The 16422-nt window shown below is 33.6% G+C and overlaps 2 protein-coding genes across 3 annotated transcripts in view; both read right to left on the bottom strand.

Moving 5' to 3' along the window:
* Positions 1-3333: 3333 nt before the first annotated feature.
* On the bottom strand, positions 3334-10337 carry LOC125213202. 2 transcript variants are annotated; one of them, XM_048113606.1, is made up of 8 exons: positions 10137-10337; positions 9287-9536; positions 8662-8785; positions 7044-7387; positions 5197-6961; positions 4592-4872; positions 3954-4054; positions 3334-3704 (listed from the first exon to the last, which is right to left on the bottom strand). In XM_048113606.1, exons 1-7 carry the CDS (start codon positions 10223-10225, stop codon positions 3983-3985), a joined length of 2925 nt encoding a protein of 974 aa, XP_047969563.1. In that variant the 5' UTR covers positions 10226-10337; the 3' UTR covers positions 3334-3704; positions 3954-3982. The 2 variants fall into 2 exon arrangements, with proteins under 2 accessions (XP_047969563.1, XP_047969564.1); XM_048113607.1 differs by having other exon boundaries at positions 4610-4872.
* Positions 10338-15905: 5568 nt separating this feature from the next.
* LOC125216966 overlaps positions 15906-16422 on the bottom strand; it is a 3269-nt gene continuing 2752 nt past the window's right edge. Inside the window, exon 2 of the mRNA XM_048118761.1 lies at positions 15906-16344. Coding sequence (XP_047974718.1) covers positions 16271-16344 — 74 coding nt within the window. The 3' untranslated portion in view covers positions 15906-16270. The remainder of the gene's footprint in view (positions 16345-16422) is intronic.

Here is a 16422-nt window from a genome sequence, read left to right as displayed (position 1 = left end):
TATTGGTGTTTCAACTAAAACTAGGGCTCACAAATAGAAACGTCATGAAAAGACAAAAAGTTAAGATAATTTGCCCTCAACTTATGGACGTTTTCTTTTGCGTCCTAAATTATGATTGTGTTTAAAAAATTTAAAACGTTAGTAATTGCCTCTCAATTTTTATATTATTAAAAGTTAGTAAGTTTTTTCGGTAGTGTTTCTTGAAATCATAAACCATATACATATCACAACATTCTCCACAGATCAACAATTCTGAACAGCAGCAGATCACCATACAAAATTTTGCAACCAGCAATAAAAGGAAAGCTTTAAATTAGGAGTATTATATGGACAACTGCACCAGTAATGTACCATGCTGTTTTTAAATTAGGAGTATTAATTATAGCATCAAAGCCCCACAACTGCCCACACAGATTTGATCTTTTCGATGTAAAACTTTATTGATCGAAACCCCACCAGTCTACCACTAATGATGGGCTACTTGGAATGGTACTTGTTTCACACCGTTGAAAAATCTCATCAACTAGAGTCTCATCCTTGGAAAATAAGTCTCATCCCCTAGGTAAAGAATGGTGCTGTGTATTTTGTGTTTGTGTGTGCATTTTGTGGGTATAATGTAGTATATCGTGGGCAGAGTGTGTAATTTTTCAGTGCATGTGCAATGCATGTATTTTGTGTGCAGTGTGTAGTACGTGATAAGTCATGTTTGGTAGGGGTGATAACTCATCTAGGGATGGAAATCCATGAACAAAAATGACCAAACATGTATGGTGTGCATTTTTTGTGTATGTGTGTGTGGAGTGTATTGCGTATTTTGTGTATAGCGTGTGTACAATGTGTACAATGTGTATTTTGTATAGTGTGTGTATTGTGTATGTAGTGTGTGTAGTGTGCGTATTTTGTGTATAATGTGAAGTGTGTATTTTGTTTATATGTGTGTTTTATGGATATATGCCGTGAATGTTTCTTACTTGTACTCCCTCTGTCCCCTAAAAATAAAAACTTTTAAAACAGCATGAGGTTTAATGCAAAATTGGTAAAATAAGAGATAGATTGAAAGAAAAGTGTGTTAGTGGAAAATGAGTCACACCTCATTACAGAGTAAAGTTTCTACTTTTAGGGGATGGGTTAAAAAGGAAAGAATTTTTATTTTTAGGGGAATGAGCGAGTAATTATTTGGAATTTCAATTATTACTCCCTACGTCACCAAAGAATATGCACTTTGAGTTCGACACGAGTTTTAATGTAAAATTGGTAAAATAAGAGAGATGTAGAGAGAAAAAGTAATTAAAATATATTAGTGGGGAATGAGTCTCACCTCATTAGTGAGAAAATAATTTCCAAAATTAGAATGCATATTCTTGCGGGACGGACTAAAAAGGAAAATGCATATTCTTGTGGAACGGAGGGATTACTACTTTAAAAAATGGCATCAAATTCTAATTGAGAGATTTGAAATTGTAATTCAAATTCAAATCCAAATATTTTTGTGATTCAAAATATTCAATTTTGAATTGAATGCTTCAATTTCAATTCCACAACTTCAGTTACACCTACCAAACGGAAAATGTAATTAATCTATAGGGTTGTGATCAATTGAGATTTTTTATGCTAATTGAGAAATGAGATGCAATATTAGCCACTTATTTTTATTAAATGAGTGGTCCAGATTTTTCCACATGGAAAATATCTTTAGATTAATTAATTATGAAAGGGCAGAATGGTAATCTCATGGTATATTTTATTCAATAAATATTTTTTTTAATTTTTAATTTTAATTTTTTATTAATTTGTATTAATTTTTTTAAATTTTTTAAAAAAATTTTAAAATTTATTTTTTATTTTTTATTTTATTTTTATTTATTTATTTATTTTTAATTTTTAAATTAATTTTTAAATTTTTTAAATTTTTTTTAATTTTTTAAAATTTAAAAAAAAAAATTTAAAATTTTTTTATTTTATTTTTCAACTACACACACAATTCATGTCAACTACACATATAATGTCAACTATTTGTATAATCCATGTCAACTACATATACAATTCATGTCAACTACACATACAATGTCAACTATGTGTATAATCCATGTCAACTACATACACAATTCATGTTAACTACACAATATAATGTCAACTACATGCACAATTCATGTCAAATAGTATTTATTGAATAAAGTTGTTGACATTTGATGTGTAGTTGACATGAATTGTATATGTAGTTGACAAAAAAAATTTAAAAAAATAAAAAAATTAATAAAAAAATTAATAAAATTACAATTATGTCCCCGTGTTGACATAAACTACATGCTATTGACATTTCACAAATATTCTGGATGAGTGGCTGAGATTGCATCTCAATTCTCAATTAGGTTCATAAATCTCAACCTAACAAGACCCTTACTCTATATGTCCAAAGATTATCAATGATATTAAAATTCGTCATGCACAAATTTTCCCGGAACTATTGTCATAATTCAGTCTTTATTTTGGTGACTAGCTTTTTATCTTTACAATATTATAAGAGATAATTAGTCCCTAAAATCATAACTCTAGTCAAATCTGGTATTTGCTTTTAATATTAAATTCGGTCTAAAATATCACAAATTTTACATTTCGTTTGTTATTTCCATGGCACAACTAAATCAATATAGTTTCTTATCCTACTTGTCAAGAACTAAAAAAGTGGTATAAAAAAAGTTTCACAATTGTCCACGTAGAATAAATTTTTGCCGAAAATCTTATTTAGGTTTTTCAAGAAATAACAAACTAAATGAAAAATGATAATTTGAATCAATTTTAAATTTCATGATAAATACAAAATTTGACAAAACTTTATAATACCAAATCCCATATAAAAAAGACTAAAGTATATGACACAATGCTCAATCATTAATACGAGAATGAGAATCTTTACTTTGAGAATGAAAGGGATAATGAACAAGCTCAAAATTAAACACTCCACCAAATTGGACAATGAATTTGTTTAGATTATTTTTCAACAATTAATTTTTTCACTTAGTAAACATTCTGATTTTTTTTCTCATACACATAACTTCAATATGTATCTTGCGTAGATACATATTAAAATAACTACGGCAACCAAAGAAACCAACGAAATTTGCACTTGCTACTAGTTTTTTCAATGGAAGCGATAAATTAAGTGTATTGCAGTAGTCCCATTTTTCTCAAACAATGTACGCCCACAACGAAACAACAAAAAGAAATAGTGAAGCAAATAAAGTCCCAAAAATACAAAAGCAAGAAGTAAACAAGACCAATTCTCCCGCACCTAATCCTAATTGGACAACAAATTTTAACACATCCTGAAGCTTATGATTTTGAACTTGGAGGTCGACTTAGGTAAAATATACGTATACAGAGTGTCCGAATATAAATAGAAAAGCTATGAAAAGCAATCTCCAGAACCGCAGCAGTAATATTCTGAAACAGTAGAATACAATAATCCCACACAACTATTATTGATTAAAGGCGTTACTAAAACTGAGGTCCAAAAGGGAGAAGATACTCAAGATAGAGAGGTTCTCTTGCATCCTGAATAAACATAGGAAATGGAACTTTAGATTTCCATTACTTTACTCCATTTGAGGTGAAAATTAACAAATAACATCAACACGTTGTGTTTGAATAAGCGCTGATAGGCTCTCGGTTCAATCAGAGTACCATGAGGCAATAATAACTGCAAGCTGTAAAAGTCAAGACAGATAAGATTAGGTTCCAAATAGAGAACATAGCTTCAAATGTCTAATTATCACATGTTGCAGTTTCCATGTTACATAGGCAGACTGCAAGGTAATATGAGAATTATGAGCATAGCATTCCTAGAAAAGCCAACATGAGATATAGAAGCAGGGGGCATGAATAGATTAATAATTCAACTGTCACGTGTCACCCTAACGATAATTTCTAGCAGAAGTATCGTAGTAGAAAATTACCAGACGCCACATCTTCAAGAATAGCCCATTTAGGTCCTCCCACTGCTCTTACTGAAAGAGTGTTTTGCCAAGAGCTTCTGACCAGGTGTGTGATGGTCATCCTGCAAAAATTGTGTCTAGAGTCATTTTTGGTAGTGCAAAGCTGTAAAGGTATTTATAGTAGACAAGTGTAAGATACACCATTTTGCCCGAATTTGGAGTTGCTTGGTGGGCCTCAAACCAGGTATTTAGGCCTTTCTTATGTTAGATGCTGCTAGAGATTGGAGATTTCTCATCCCACTGGAATACCAGCTCATTGTTCTAATAAAATTCCATTTCTTACCGAACAAAACGATACCCTCATTTCAAAATAATAACAAATTTGAACAAATAGAGAAGTTCTTAGATGATAAAATATTTCCAAAGTCCACTTCCTTTAGATGGTAAAAGGAAAAACACCAAAACCGCATCAGATCGAGTATCAAAAAAATTGTCAATAAAAAAGGTTATGATCATAAAGAACGACTAAATAATTAGATCTTATAAAGAAAAAATAATTCTTGTTATATTTACCAAATTTCACATAGGTTGTATTATTAGGAAAGAACAAAAGAAGGAAATTTAAACAAAATCAAGATTCAGTGTAAAGCATTTGGAACCTGGCTATCTATGTTAACCTTATACATCGAAGCAGCAGATTCAGATTCAACTGGTTGCACTGGTGGAACCTGGCCTTGCAATTGGAAAGCATCCAAAGCATCTAACGTCAGCTGCCAACCACAAAGCGCAAGAGCACTGTGACTGGAGCCAGAGCCGCCGCCGCTGCTACTAGAGCCAGCTGCAGCAACATTTCCATTCACCCAAGGACAGTAGTAATTGTGATACTTTATTGGATCAAATTCCACAGCTTCATCATAGTTGCTTCCACCATTGGGAGGCCCTAACAGAGTTCCATATGCAAACCAAATACCCGGTTAGCATACACAAACGTACGCACACAAACACAAACATTGATTGGAATTGATTATCGGAAGTGTATATAAATCCAAGCTGTGATCACTCAGCAAACTACAACACAATTAATTATAAAGTAGACTCATAGATTGGAATTAATTATCAGAAGTGCTTAAAGATCTATTCTCTGAGCCTCTGACACACAAAAAGTTAACAGACCACTTTAAAGTAGATTCGCAGATAAATTATTTTGTGGATCTAATGTGCAGAATGAACATCAATTTTCATTTACCAAAGTGCAACTCTTTACCTGATCCATTTGCAACTTGATAGCCTGATTCCACAAAACCACAGTCATCGGTTGTTGGATCCTTGGTGGCTTGTGTGACTTCTTCCTTAGATAGCTCTACGCCAGAATATAAAATGGCATTACAAGAAAGTGAAGGATGGGGACTGTTCTCGCAAGAGGTGGCTCGCATATTACTTGTCTTTTCTCCACTTTCAACAGATTCTGCCTTAGTTGAACCCATAACTTTTGAACCACTATCTGCCCTAACTACAGACCGAGACATAAGATCTTGACTATCACCGTGAGGATCCTCTCTATCCACTTCTTCAGGGACAAAATCGCCCATCAACACTGGATCTGGTGCAAATTCGCCTGTTTGGCCTTGGTTATCAGTTACTTCAGTAATAGGCTCTACATCACCAACAACACTCTCAGTTCGGTAGATAGAAGTATCAATCCCATGAATTTCAGCTTCATGGCTAGCACCCATGCCAACACTTCCTCCACTAATCCCCAAGCTGGGACCATCCCTCCCATGTGCAGTTGCAATATCTGTGTTTACAACTTCTTCTTCATTTGCACTACTGACTCCAATTTCACCAGTACTTCTCACAGCAGCAGGACAAGTACTCTGCTGTGCTTGATTGCTGTAATTCACCTCTGATGTCTCAGGATGTTCGTTGTTTTTTATTCCTGATGTAGACGGCAAATGTATGTCATCAAAATCGCCAGGATAGTTCTCAACGCTTTCCATTGAATCATTATCTGCAGTGTGGCACATAGTGTCCATTGCAATGACAGAGGATGCCCGCGTTGAATCTCTAGTTGATGGATTACCTATGAATTGTTCAGTACCCTGGTCAAATTCCCCCTTATAAGCATCGACTCCTATGTCGAACCCGAATGACAGGCTGGGACCAGCACCAGAAGAATCTTTTCTATATGGTGACCGACGGGGTTCTACAACCCAAGACTCACGGGCACGCTTTGAAGGACCAGCAGAGTACTGTCCACCATCATCAACTTCATCACCGTCGCGATCAATGACCGTACCCTCTCCACTGTCTGCTTGTTGCAGAAAGTGTGGCCTGTCACCTGTACTTCCACCTTCATCTAAGTTCCTCTTATGTGAACTAGGGCCGCGTGATTCAAACGAAGCTGCTCGATCACCAACCTCACTGCTGGAAGGCTGCCCAACCAATAAATCTCTACCTCTAAGCCCATATTGATACTGTTCAGATGCAGCATTCATGTTCAACCGCGATGACGACAATACAGCAGACATTGTAAGATTCAACTCCACCCCAACATTTGAAAGTGACTTTCCTTCTCCAGTTCCAGCTTCATCAAGGTCCTCTGCCTGCTCCTTCTCCACACAATCTGCAGCAACCCACCCACTGATGCCACTTGCTGCACTTATTCCACGTGTCAACATCTTCTTGCTAGTTTCAGGACCTTCAGTGCTACTTGGAACAAAACTAGAGGGACGCTGTACAGTTAAAAAGTCCCACAGTCTGACTGTCGCACCACATAAGCTGCAGTCTAGCAACGGTGACCTGGATACACCTTTTGAGTTATTTCCAGTAACTTCATATCCACCATAATCCCTTTTTGCTGAAGAGGACAAGGCTTTCTTTCCTCGGCTAGGATCACGGGGAGGAGCACGATATTTTGAAGGACCAATTGAGCAGCCGTTTCTAGCTGATTGTGCAGAATGCTCTTCACAATCCTGAATATTTGGGAGCCACCTAGGTTCCCATCCACAAAGGCTTATGAGCTTCTGACACTGCAATTTGACAGAAATTTCACTAAGAGGCCCAAAAAACTTACTAGTTAAATAAAAGAAGTAGAGGCTACATATGTATTACACGGGAGTATATGAAGAAGACATCATCTCTGGAGCACTCAGTTCCTAAAAAAAATTCTGGCTTGATGCCAGATTCATTGCGTGCAAGCTGAGACTGGACCAGCAAACGATCAATTTCTGAGCCTCGAGAAATCCGCATTTGCTCAATTGCAGATGCAGCCACGGCAGGAAGGGAGGGAAACTGGAGCAGTCCATCACACCTATCCTTGTAACCACCAATAAGTGCTGATGGGGGAGTCGGCGGGAACTGCACCAGACTTTCTGCACAGCAGTTTCCTGTCCATGGGCAGATAACCTTATGCTCTTCATCAAGTTTCTTGGAAAATTCTTCTCCAGCACCATCAGCTACAGCAGGAAATTAGTCAAATGAGAGATAATGACTAGCCAACAGCAAGAAAATTTTGATTGGTACAAATAGAAAAGGCTTCGTATTCCCAATATTCAATTTGAGATCATTCAAAGAAGCTTAAAACTGGAGAACCAAAATTTTGTGTTACTGTCCTTTTCGTCGAAAGAAATGATTCTAACCAGACCTACGTCGCCGTATTCATTCGGTAAATTCTCCAAATCAGCAACCTTAGTTGCATACAAAAAATACTAAGCTCTCCAACCAGAACATATGCACATTTAAGCTCATAGGTAGTTCAATGAGCTTTATTATTTTTAAAATGACACACGCATCGGCAAGCTATTTCTTATAAGTGTGAGAGAGTCTGAGGAAGAGTCACAGAGTACAATGGAGAGAAACAAAGATAGAACAGAAATTAAGACTAGCCACCTTAGTTTACAACAGAAACAGGAATCAAGAGGTTTCTAGGTAATAGAACTGCAAGTTCTACAGAAGCTCTCTTCAGCTAATAATAACACAGGTTAACGCTACATTTGAGTTTGTTTGACTTTGAGTAAAACTAACAGAACCACCAGAGATGCAAATTTATATGAGAAGAAAAAACCTATTTAGCCACCTATTACAGAACCCTAAACCCTATTACACTACGATATTCATTTCATATTCAAAGTGATTCACAAATCACAAGTACTCCCATCCCAGGAGAACCCCGGGTAAGTCACACCCCAAAAAATTGATATATCATTCCTGTTAGCCATCCTTCCTGCATTTAGTGGGATTCGGAGCCACTATTCCATTACTGATCAACTCTCTGGCAACATATAAGACTGTTTTTAAAAAAAATGCATACATTAAAAACATAATATAATCAACCCAAATAAGATGACAATTCAAAAACTTCATACACAGCCAATATCTTGGAAAAAACTACATAATGTGTCTTGCAATAAGTAGATATTTGCACGTCAAAGATTTGAAGTACAACAATTATCAGGCATCTATGTGTTTTTATTGAAATGTTTCTGGATTCATGTACAGATGACAGCCAACAAATAATTTGAATATGATAATGTTCACAAACTCATATTTTGGTTGTTTATCTTAGTAAAATACTAAAAGACAATTTTAATCTCATAATCAACTAGTATTCAAACCTGACCTTGATCTCAACTGTGGATTTATAGAACATGAACATCCAATATAAACAAACTGGTGATAGCATGGAAGAAGCCTTTACTTAATCTAATAACCAACTACCATCTCAATTCACCTTCAGAAGAAGTCCATGTAGCTGATGAAACAAACTTCAGAATTGCACCACAGGATTCACATTCAACTTTATCAACATCCACATTCACCCAACCTTTTCTGGCACATGCCAGGGAACTAGCAGCCTGAATCAGGAATGCACCCAAACACAGATATAAGTATATAAACAACATCTAGTCCATGACCAATCCTGACACAACAGAAAGCTATACAGGGAGAATAAACACGAGTGAAATAAAAATTGAATGGGTCTGCTCAAAAGCATAACTAACGATTCAGCAGATATTCTATTTATTACACATCTATAAGTAAAGAAGACAGCTAATGCTTTGCCCAAATTCAAAGTTTAACCCATCAAAATACCATACATAATGGAACGAGAAATTACTGAAGTGAAACATTATTTTATTTTGGTTGTCTTAAAATGTATCAAACTTTTAAATTATACATAATTAATTGTAATGCCAAGGTTTAATCAACCGATATGGCAGGAGATGATGAGAACCTTGATTGATTGATTGACATGAAGCTGACACTCATGACTCAACTATGTCTAATTGAATATAACATCAATAAAGTAGCAATTTCTGAAAAGCAAATACAGAAGGGAGAGCAAGTTCAAAAACCTTGGGCTTTCCAAACCAATTTTCTGGTTTGAATGTTGAGAGACGCCTCAGCAAGTCACCCCTTTCCCAGGGCCTACAAGAAGGCTGTGATGTTCCCAGTGCTGAACCACCAGCACTGGTGCTCAATGATGCGTGTATGGGCTGGGAACCAATCCGCGAAAGAGACCCTCCTCTCGAATTCTGCACTTGACCAAGACCATCTGAGCTTCCAGCATTTGTGGGAACAGCAGGAGATGATGCCCCAACAGAACTATATAGAAGAGCATTGATTGCAAATTTGCAACAAAATAAGATTTATAACATTCATTATGAGAAATCCAACATAATTAACTTTTTGTCAATTAATCTAATTAAGACTCATTACAAAATTTGCAGAAAAAACCGTGTCCTACGTTTACCATCATTACTCATTCATTATTCGCAGTTTCTTGTATATGGGTAAAGGCTCTTAACAAAAAAGAGAATCCACTCCTTATAGAGACATAATTTCCACTACATAATTTAAAAATTGCATGGACAGAGATAGCATTACGCATTTGCCATTGCCAATACAGATCATTTCATGGCCTGCCGAGGCTGTTTAATTCATAGAAATTAATGAAACTCAGCAGAACAACTGAAACTTTAGCTGCGACATTATTCAATGAAGACTGCAGAATATCAAGAGGCATCACATGCCCTAATTTCTCATCACAACACTAACACGCAAGTTGAGGAAGCAATAAATAGAACAAAATCAAACTATTCGAGCATAAAATTGAACCAATAAAGACACAAGTAAACAGTGCGTAAAGCATAGCAATTACAATTGGGATAAGAGGGTTTGGCGAGGGCGTAAAGGTAAATTAACCTGGCAGCGGGAGTGAGGCTCGGAGGAGGAGACGAAGATCTTGGGGGCAATAACGGGTCGCGCGAGGAGCTGACGGCTTCGTCTTTCATCCCTCGCCCTTTCTCACTGTCGCCTCTTTCTCTCTGTGCTTTTCCCCTCACTCACTCTCTCAGTTCATCTGAGAGCGAAATTCTTGTAATTGAAATTGACAAGCAAATGAGAAAGTAGTTAAGACTAATAAATATGGTCGGATATATAAGTTCACTGCTAAGAGGATCTCCAAGCTGTGAGTTAAATGGATTATTTTACATTTCCTTTATGAAGACGTATCTTAGGGTATGGAAATATAAAATTTTATAACTACTATATTTATTTTCTGTTAATGAAAAATCATTCTCCAATAGAGAAGGTATTTGAGAGGTATCACATTTTATGTATTTTAATGCATTTTGTACTTAAAAAATCATTTACCTTCTTTCTATATATCTTTTTCCTTTGGAGTATACTTCTTTTTGGAAGGGTATATTTCACTTTTTGAGGAGGTATATTGATGATATACCTCTTTTATTTACCCTTCCTTGTTGGAGATGCTCTAAGTGAGTGACTATTTTTCTATTAAAAGCTATACTTTTATAGACACTAGTATTAATACTCGAGCTATGCACGGGACATAAGAATTTCAAATAATGAATATAAAATATAGTAAATATATAGAAAATAAGAGAATTGAAAGCAATATGGAGATTTAAAAAAACAGAAATCTACTTATCTTGTCTCACTCAAAATGAAGAATTTACTATTCCCCAGTGAATGAAACATTTATGCAATTTTAATTTATAATCTAAAGGAGTGTTCGGTTTGCAAGATTGTATCTCAGGACTAAATTAGTAATGTGTTTGGTTCATAATATTTTGTCCCTCAACTCATTTCTAGATGGATAATCATGGAATAATTAGTTATAGCTAACCCTCTATGACTAAAATAATCTCACAACTCAATCCTAGACTGTATCTTGTATTATTTTATCTTGGAAATCGAAAGCCACCTTAAGTGGAGTTAAAAAGAATAAAATTAATGACAAAAATAAGATGTGTGACTAATGATGAAAGAGTATGAATTAATTAAAATAAGATATACAAATAAACAAAATATGTGTGAGTAAAGTTGTTTATTGAAAGTGCTATGCAAGTCGTTAATCCAAATAAAAGGTAAATTAATAAATTTAATATCTTAATTTATAAAAAATTAATTTGAAAAATATATGGAATAATAAACATATCCATATATTTTTAATAAAAATATTTTACTCACACATCTTTGAGAAGTCAAGTTAGAAAATTTGTACTATCCAATAGTCACATTTTAGTTGACTTTATTTATTTCTTTTAATTTCAGACCATACCATAACTTGTATACATTGCCAAAGAATAAATGATTTTTTTATTTGGAAAGGATAAATTTTTTATTTTCCGCCACATATACATATAAAAAGTAGTAAATAACTACTATCAATTAAAGTAACGATAATATTTTATGCATTTTGTTTGTTTTGAATAATGTGACAATTTACACTACTCTTTATATTAAGAAGTTATACAAACTTTATAAGTTAGATTTAATTTTAAATATATATAATTCATCTTATTCCTTAGTTTGATCTATAAACTTAGTAGTATTGTTTAATTAGAGGCTATTAAAATATAAGAATTAAAACTTTAATTGAGTAAATATTGGATGAAAATTGTAAGCATTACATATATGTGTTGTCGTTTAGTTTGTGAATTAATTCGAAGAAAAAGTATTTCCATAAATGATTAAATCTCAATTTTAACCTAAATAAATGGAAGGCAAACTAAACTCTCTAGCACAATTCCAATTTAATGGCTAATTAATATATAAATTTAATAAGGCTAATTTATATATAAATTTAATAACTTAATTATAAAAAAAAATAATGGTAGTGCAATATTTAAATGTATTTTAAAACTTCTTCAATTGTTTTTGCATTACAAAATATTTTTGGATAGAAGACATCTCATCTTTCCATTTTCCCTCCAAAAAGGGCATTAAGGTCTTTTCACCAAATTTGCACTTTCGATTAAGATAAATTAGATAAAATTGGACCGATATAAAAAAATTAGTATAGGTCTACACCCATAAATTGACATACTTTTCTATTAAGGGCATCTCTAACGATGGACAATGAAGCGCAACTCAGTTCCTAAAATGCTTCTTTTATCAAATAGATAAGAATTCGAGTAATCATCTGGATAGATGGCGAACCATTGTTAATCTTGTTTTTTTAAATAAACATCTACAGTAGGGTCTCGTAACGGGATGAGCCGCCATCAGGATGCCATTGCATGTGCAGTGACAGAATCAGAAATTTTAATTTTATATACTTTTATTTATTATCTTTTATAATAAAGTGCATAGAGTAAAGAAATAATTACTATTCTTAAATTATAAAAACCATTTTTCATGATTATAAAACAAAGTTATCTATACAAAACAAATTATAAAATCCAAATAGATTTACATAACTACTATTTCAATAAGAATGCACAGAGGGGTATCGATCCGGGTTCTCATAGTGGCTGACCAAAAAAACCAAGCCACAAGCGCTACTTCCACACTTGTTAAACAATGCATACGTATATAATACTCCATCCGTCCCATTCAAGATGACCACCTTTTCTTTTTTGTTTGTCCCAATCAAAATGACCACTTTTAATTTTGGAAGTAACCTCTTCTCTCTTCTCTCCTCATTAAAATATTCAACTATGTTTTCCCTCTCTACTTTATTCCACCTAACAACACTTTCTAAAATCTCGTGCCACTCAAGAATGTGGCCATTTTGAGTGGGACAGAGGGAGTACCCCTGAGGGACCGTGACAGCCAACTTGTCCGGATCGCGTCCTCCAACTAAATTTGTCCACCAACTTTATCTAGTAGACATGCAACTCATTAGCGCACCATTCAGGTGGACGACAGACTCGCGCCTAACCACGAAACGACTTAGTCATTGTCCCAACTTCCAACGTGTAACGCTCAACTGGAAGACGTTCCGGTTCAATGTCCGCAATACGTACCCTTCGACCGAGACGGATACATTATTCGATGTGTAGGTTGCCGTTTCACAAGATTAGATCGTGGAAACCAACCAAAATGGAAAGGTTTGGGAACAGGTCACCGATCGCTACAACGCTAAACGGTCGGATGGAATAATAATTTAAGAATTTTAGGATTTAAACTATACAATATAAAATTTTTAGGATTTAACTTATGTAGGTTTTAATTGTTAGGCATTTGTAAAGTTACTTTTGGGTTTAATAATGAAGTTTTATTCTTAATGAAATGTTTTTATTAATTATTTTTTAAAATTGAATAATAGAATAGTGGGCACCATGGATAGATAAGGGATGTGATTAATTGTTGTATGTGCTATCTCTTATATAAGAGATGTACAATAAATAATGGTTAAAAGTGGTATGCGGCTCATGAATAGTTAAGGGTCAGCTCTTTGCGGAGAACACTTTGGATGCCCTAAAAATCATACCTTACATATTATGCTTCATATACTCTTATTGTTCCATCTATGAATAAATGAGATAATTTTCTATTAAAAACCACCTATAATAAGGATGATTACACTATTGGTACAAAATGTTTCCCTCTTGCTTCCTGTTAGTACATAAAGTTTGAAGTTTGTAATAAATCATACAAAATGTTTAATGCACGTTTCATTTTAATACGTTTCGTTATCTATATTTGGATGTCGTTAACTCTTTACCTATATGAGGTACAAAACACGAAACTAAGATTAAACTTATGTACTAACATGAAACAACAATGAAACTTTTTGTATCAACATAAAAAAATATGAAATTTTTTGTACCAATCTGAAACAATAATTAAACCTTTTGTATTCTATGTGAACAAAAGAGTTGACTACATGCATTCAAATGAAACGCGAATAAAATATTTATACAATTTTTATGCAAATCTCAAACTTTTTATATATTAATTTCATATTGAAAGTAAATTTAAGAATTTAATTGGGTATGAAGAACTGTAGAAACCGTCCACTCACAAAGGAGGGGAACGAAATTTATGATTTTTTATTATCTAAATATCCTTTTATATAGAGGTATGATGGGCTAGATTAGAGATTCATGGAGGTTGGACTTGGGCCAAATCTGTTGGACTTTTGCTAATTAAATTAGTCTCAATTTAATACAAGTCCAACAGAATATTATTATTATTATTATCAGTTACTACAGTAAAATAATATTGACTGCCCGTCCAATCCCAAATTACAAGTAATCCGGGCTTTTACTCTTTAATTTATTATTTTCTGTGTTTAAGATATAAATATCCATAAATAAATTTAAATTTGCTATTTGACTTTAATTAATTAATATATTTTTCCAAAAGTTGTCTAGTTCAAAATCTTTATTTATTACTTGAATAATGCTATTTGACTTTAATTAATTAATATATTTTTCCAAGAGTTGTCTAGTTCAAAATCTTTATTTATTACTTGAATAAATTCCAACCGGCCGGGTTTCTGAATAATAAAACCTTTTTCGAACACCTCTTGAGGATATTATCAAACTGGACTCACCCAACACACGATTCATTGCAATAAAAATACTAGCACCTCTAGATATTGATCACCACTACCCAAGATATCGGGATTCTTGGATTGCAAAAAATCTGCACCATTTGATAAATCAAAGTAGTGCATAATCAATATCATATGCTCAATGCTATGTCAACAATTATTATGAATAAGAATCACCGAGACCTCGTTCAGTAAATAGCAAGAAAGACTTATCTCAACTGTTAGATCTTTCAGTGCTATACCACGTTATTGTCGTTTATTTCCTAAGGTAAGGAAACATACGGACTGACACTGCAACCTTTCACGATAGGTAGTCAAAGCCTATCTAGGTTGTGAAATTCTATTTCTCTTCTACAAAGAACCGAATGCGTCACATTCTGTAAACGTCGTTCACGACCAATCTACTATGCAGAAGAATTAGACTTGTTTGCTTCTTATACATTTAAATGTTTGAAAAACATCTTGTAAATGTATAAGCAAACACCAATGAGATAAAATTAATTCTTCTCACCTTGGGTTAAAAGTGGATTGTAGAATTTATTGTATGCAAATAATTTTATCTGTGCAACATGCCCGAAATATACTTTTCAGTATACCAATCCACTAAATGGTAAGTATACCTCACATTCTACCACTAATGCATCTCTTTCATATTTATTATAAAATTAATATATAAAAATGAGTCTCACATTCCATTATCTTTTCCACCTACTTTCTTTCATAATATTTCTTAAAACATGTGTCAAACTCAAATGAGACTTTTAATGGCGGACGGAGAAAGTATAATTTTTAAAACTCATAAAACTAAGATACATATTGAGAGATGAAAGAAGTAGTACTCCCTGTTAAGTAAGATATATAATGATGATTTTGTGACTTAGGATTAGGGAATCCTTATTAGAAGACTTGGATAACTTAGAATCGTATAAAATACTTTCAGATCAAGTATTTTGAGTGCACAAAATCTATGATCGGATAAGACTAAGTTTCCCTTAGATGATTGTTCATTCTCTGATCTGTATTTAATCAAAAATTAGCCTAAACCGTCGACAATTAACTGCCAAGGCAGTTAATTAACTAAAACTGATTCCAAACTGTTAATAACTGTTTAAAAACTGTTAAAACAGTTAATTCAAACACTAAAATAATATAAAACAAACTTCTAATGAAGCAGCCGAATTGTTTAGAAATTAAAGTGATAAACACTAAAATTCCAACATTCTTCCTTAGAATTAAAGTGCTAATACACTAAAATTCCAACATTCCTCCCCTATTTTAGTGGATTTATAAGCATGATCAAATCAAAAGAACAGAAAACAAAAATTATGCATAAATGAAAATATCACAAGGATTGAATTTCCATTTTAGTATATCAATGTACAAACATTCTAATTATAAGAGTGGTCTAAGACTTGAACTCTTACAATTCCTTTGAATATCAGTCTTAATATACACATAATTATCAAACAATTAATCTAAACCTGACACCTTTATAACAAGTCTAGTGTCCATATCCTTCAACAAACATTTATAAAGCTAAGTCCAGAGCTTTATTGGAACAACTTGGATTCCATGTTTGTATAGGTAGCTTTTCATCTTGTTCTGTCAAAACAATTTGCCAAAAAAACTATTAAGAAGCAAAACTTCAACCTCCTTCAAACTGACAGATTATTACACATA

This window comes from Salvia hispanica, chromosome 3 (genome assembly GCF_023119035.1).
Source record: "Salvia hispanica cultivar TCC Black 2014 chromosome 3, UniMelb_Shisp_WGS_1.0, whole genome shotgun sequence".
Lineage (NCBI taxonomy): Eukaryota > Viridiplantae > Streptophyta > Magnoliopsida > Lamiales > Lamiaceae > Salvia > Salvia hispanica.
The sequence above is the reverse complement of the archived record's forward strand: the minus strand, read 5'-3'. Positions and strand labels throughout refer to the sequence as shown.

Bases quoted from the DNA above. Each gene is read 5' to 3' on its own strand.
- LOC125213202 (XM_048113606.1), bottom strand. From the start codon at position 10,225: ATGAAAGACGAAGCCGTCAGCTCCTCGCGCGACCCGTTATTGCCCCCA. The intron at 8,786-9,286 runs GTTTTTGAACTT...TTCCTGATTCAG, and splicing joins ATTGGTTTGGAAAGCCCAAG to GCTGCTAGTTCCCTGGCATG. The intron at 4,873-5,196 runs GTAAAGAGTTGC...GAACTCTGTTAG, and splicing joins TCAAGTTGCAAATGGATCAG to GGCCTCCCAATGGTGGAAGC.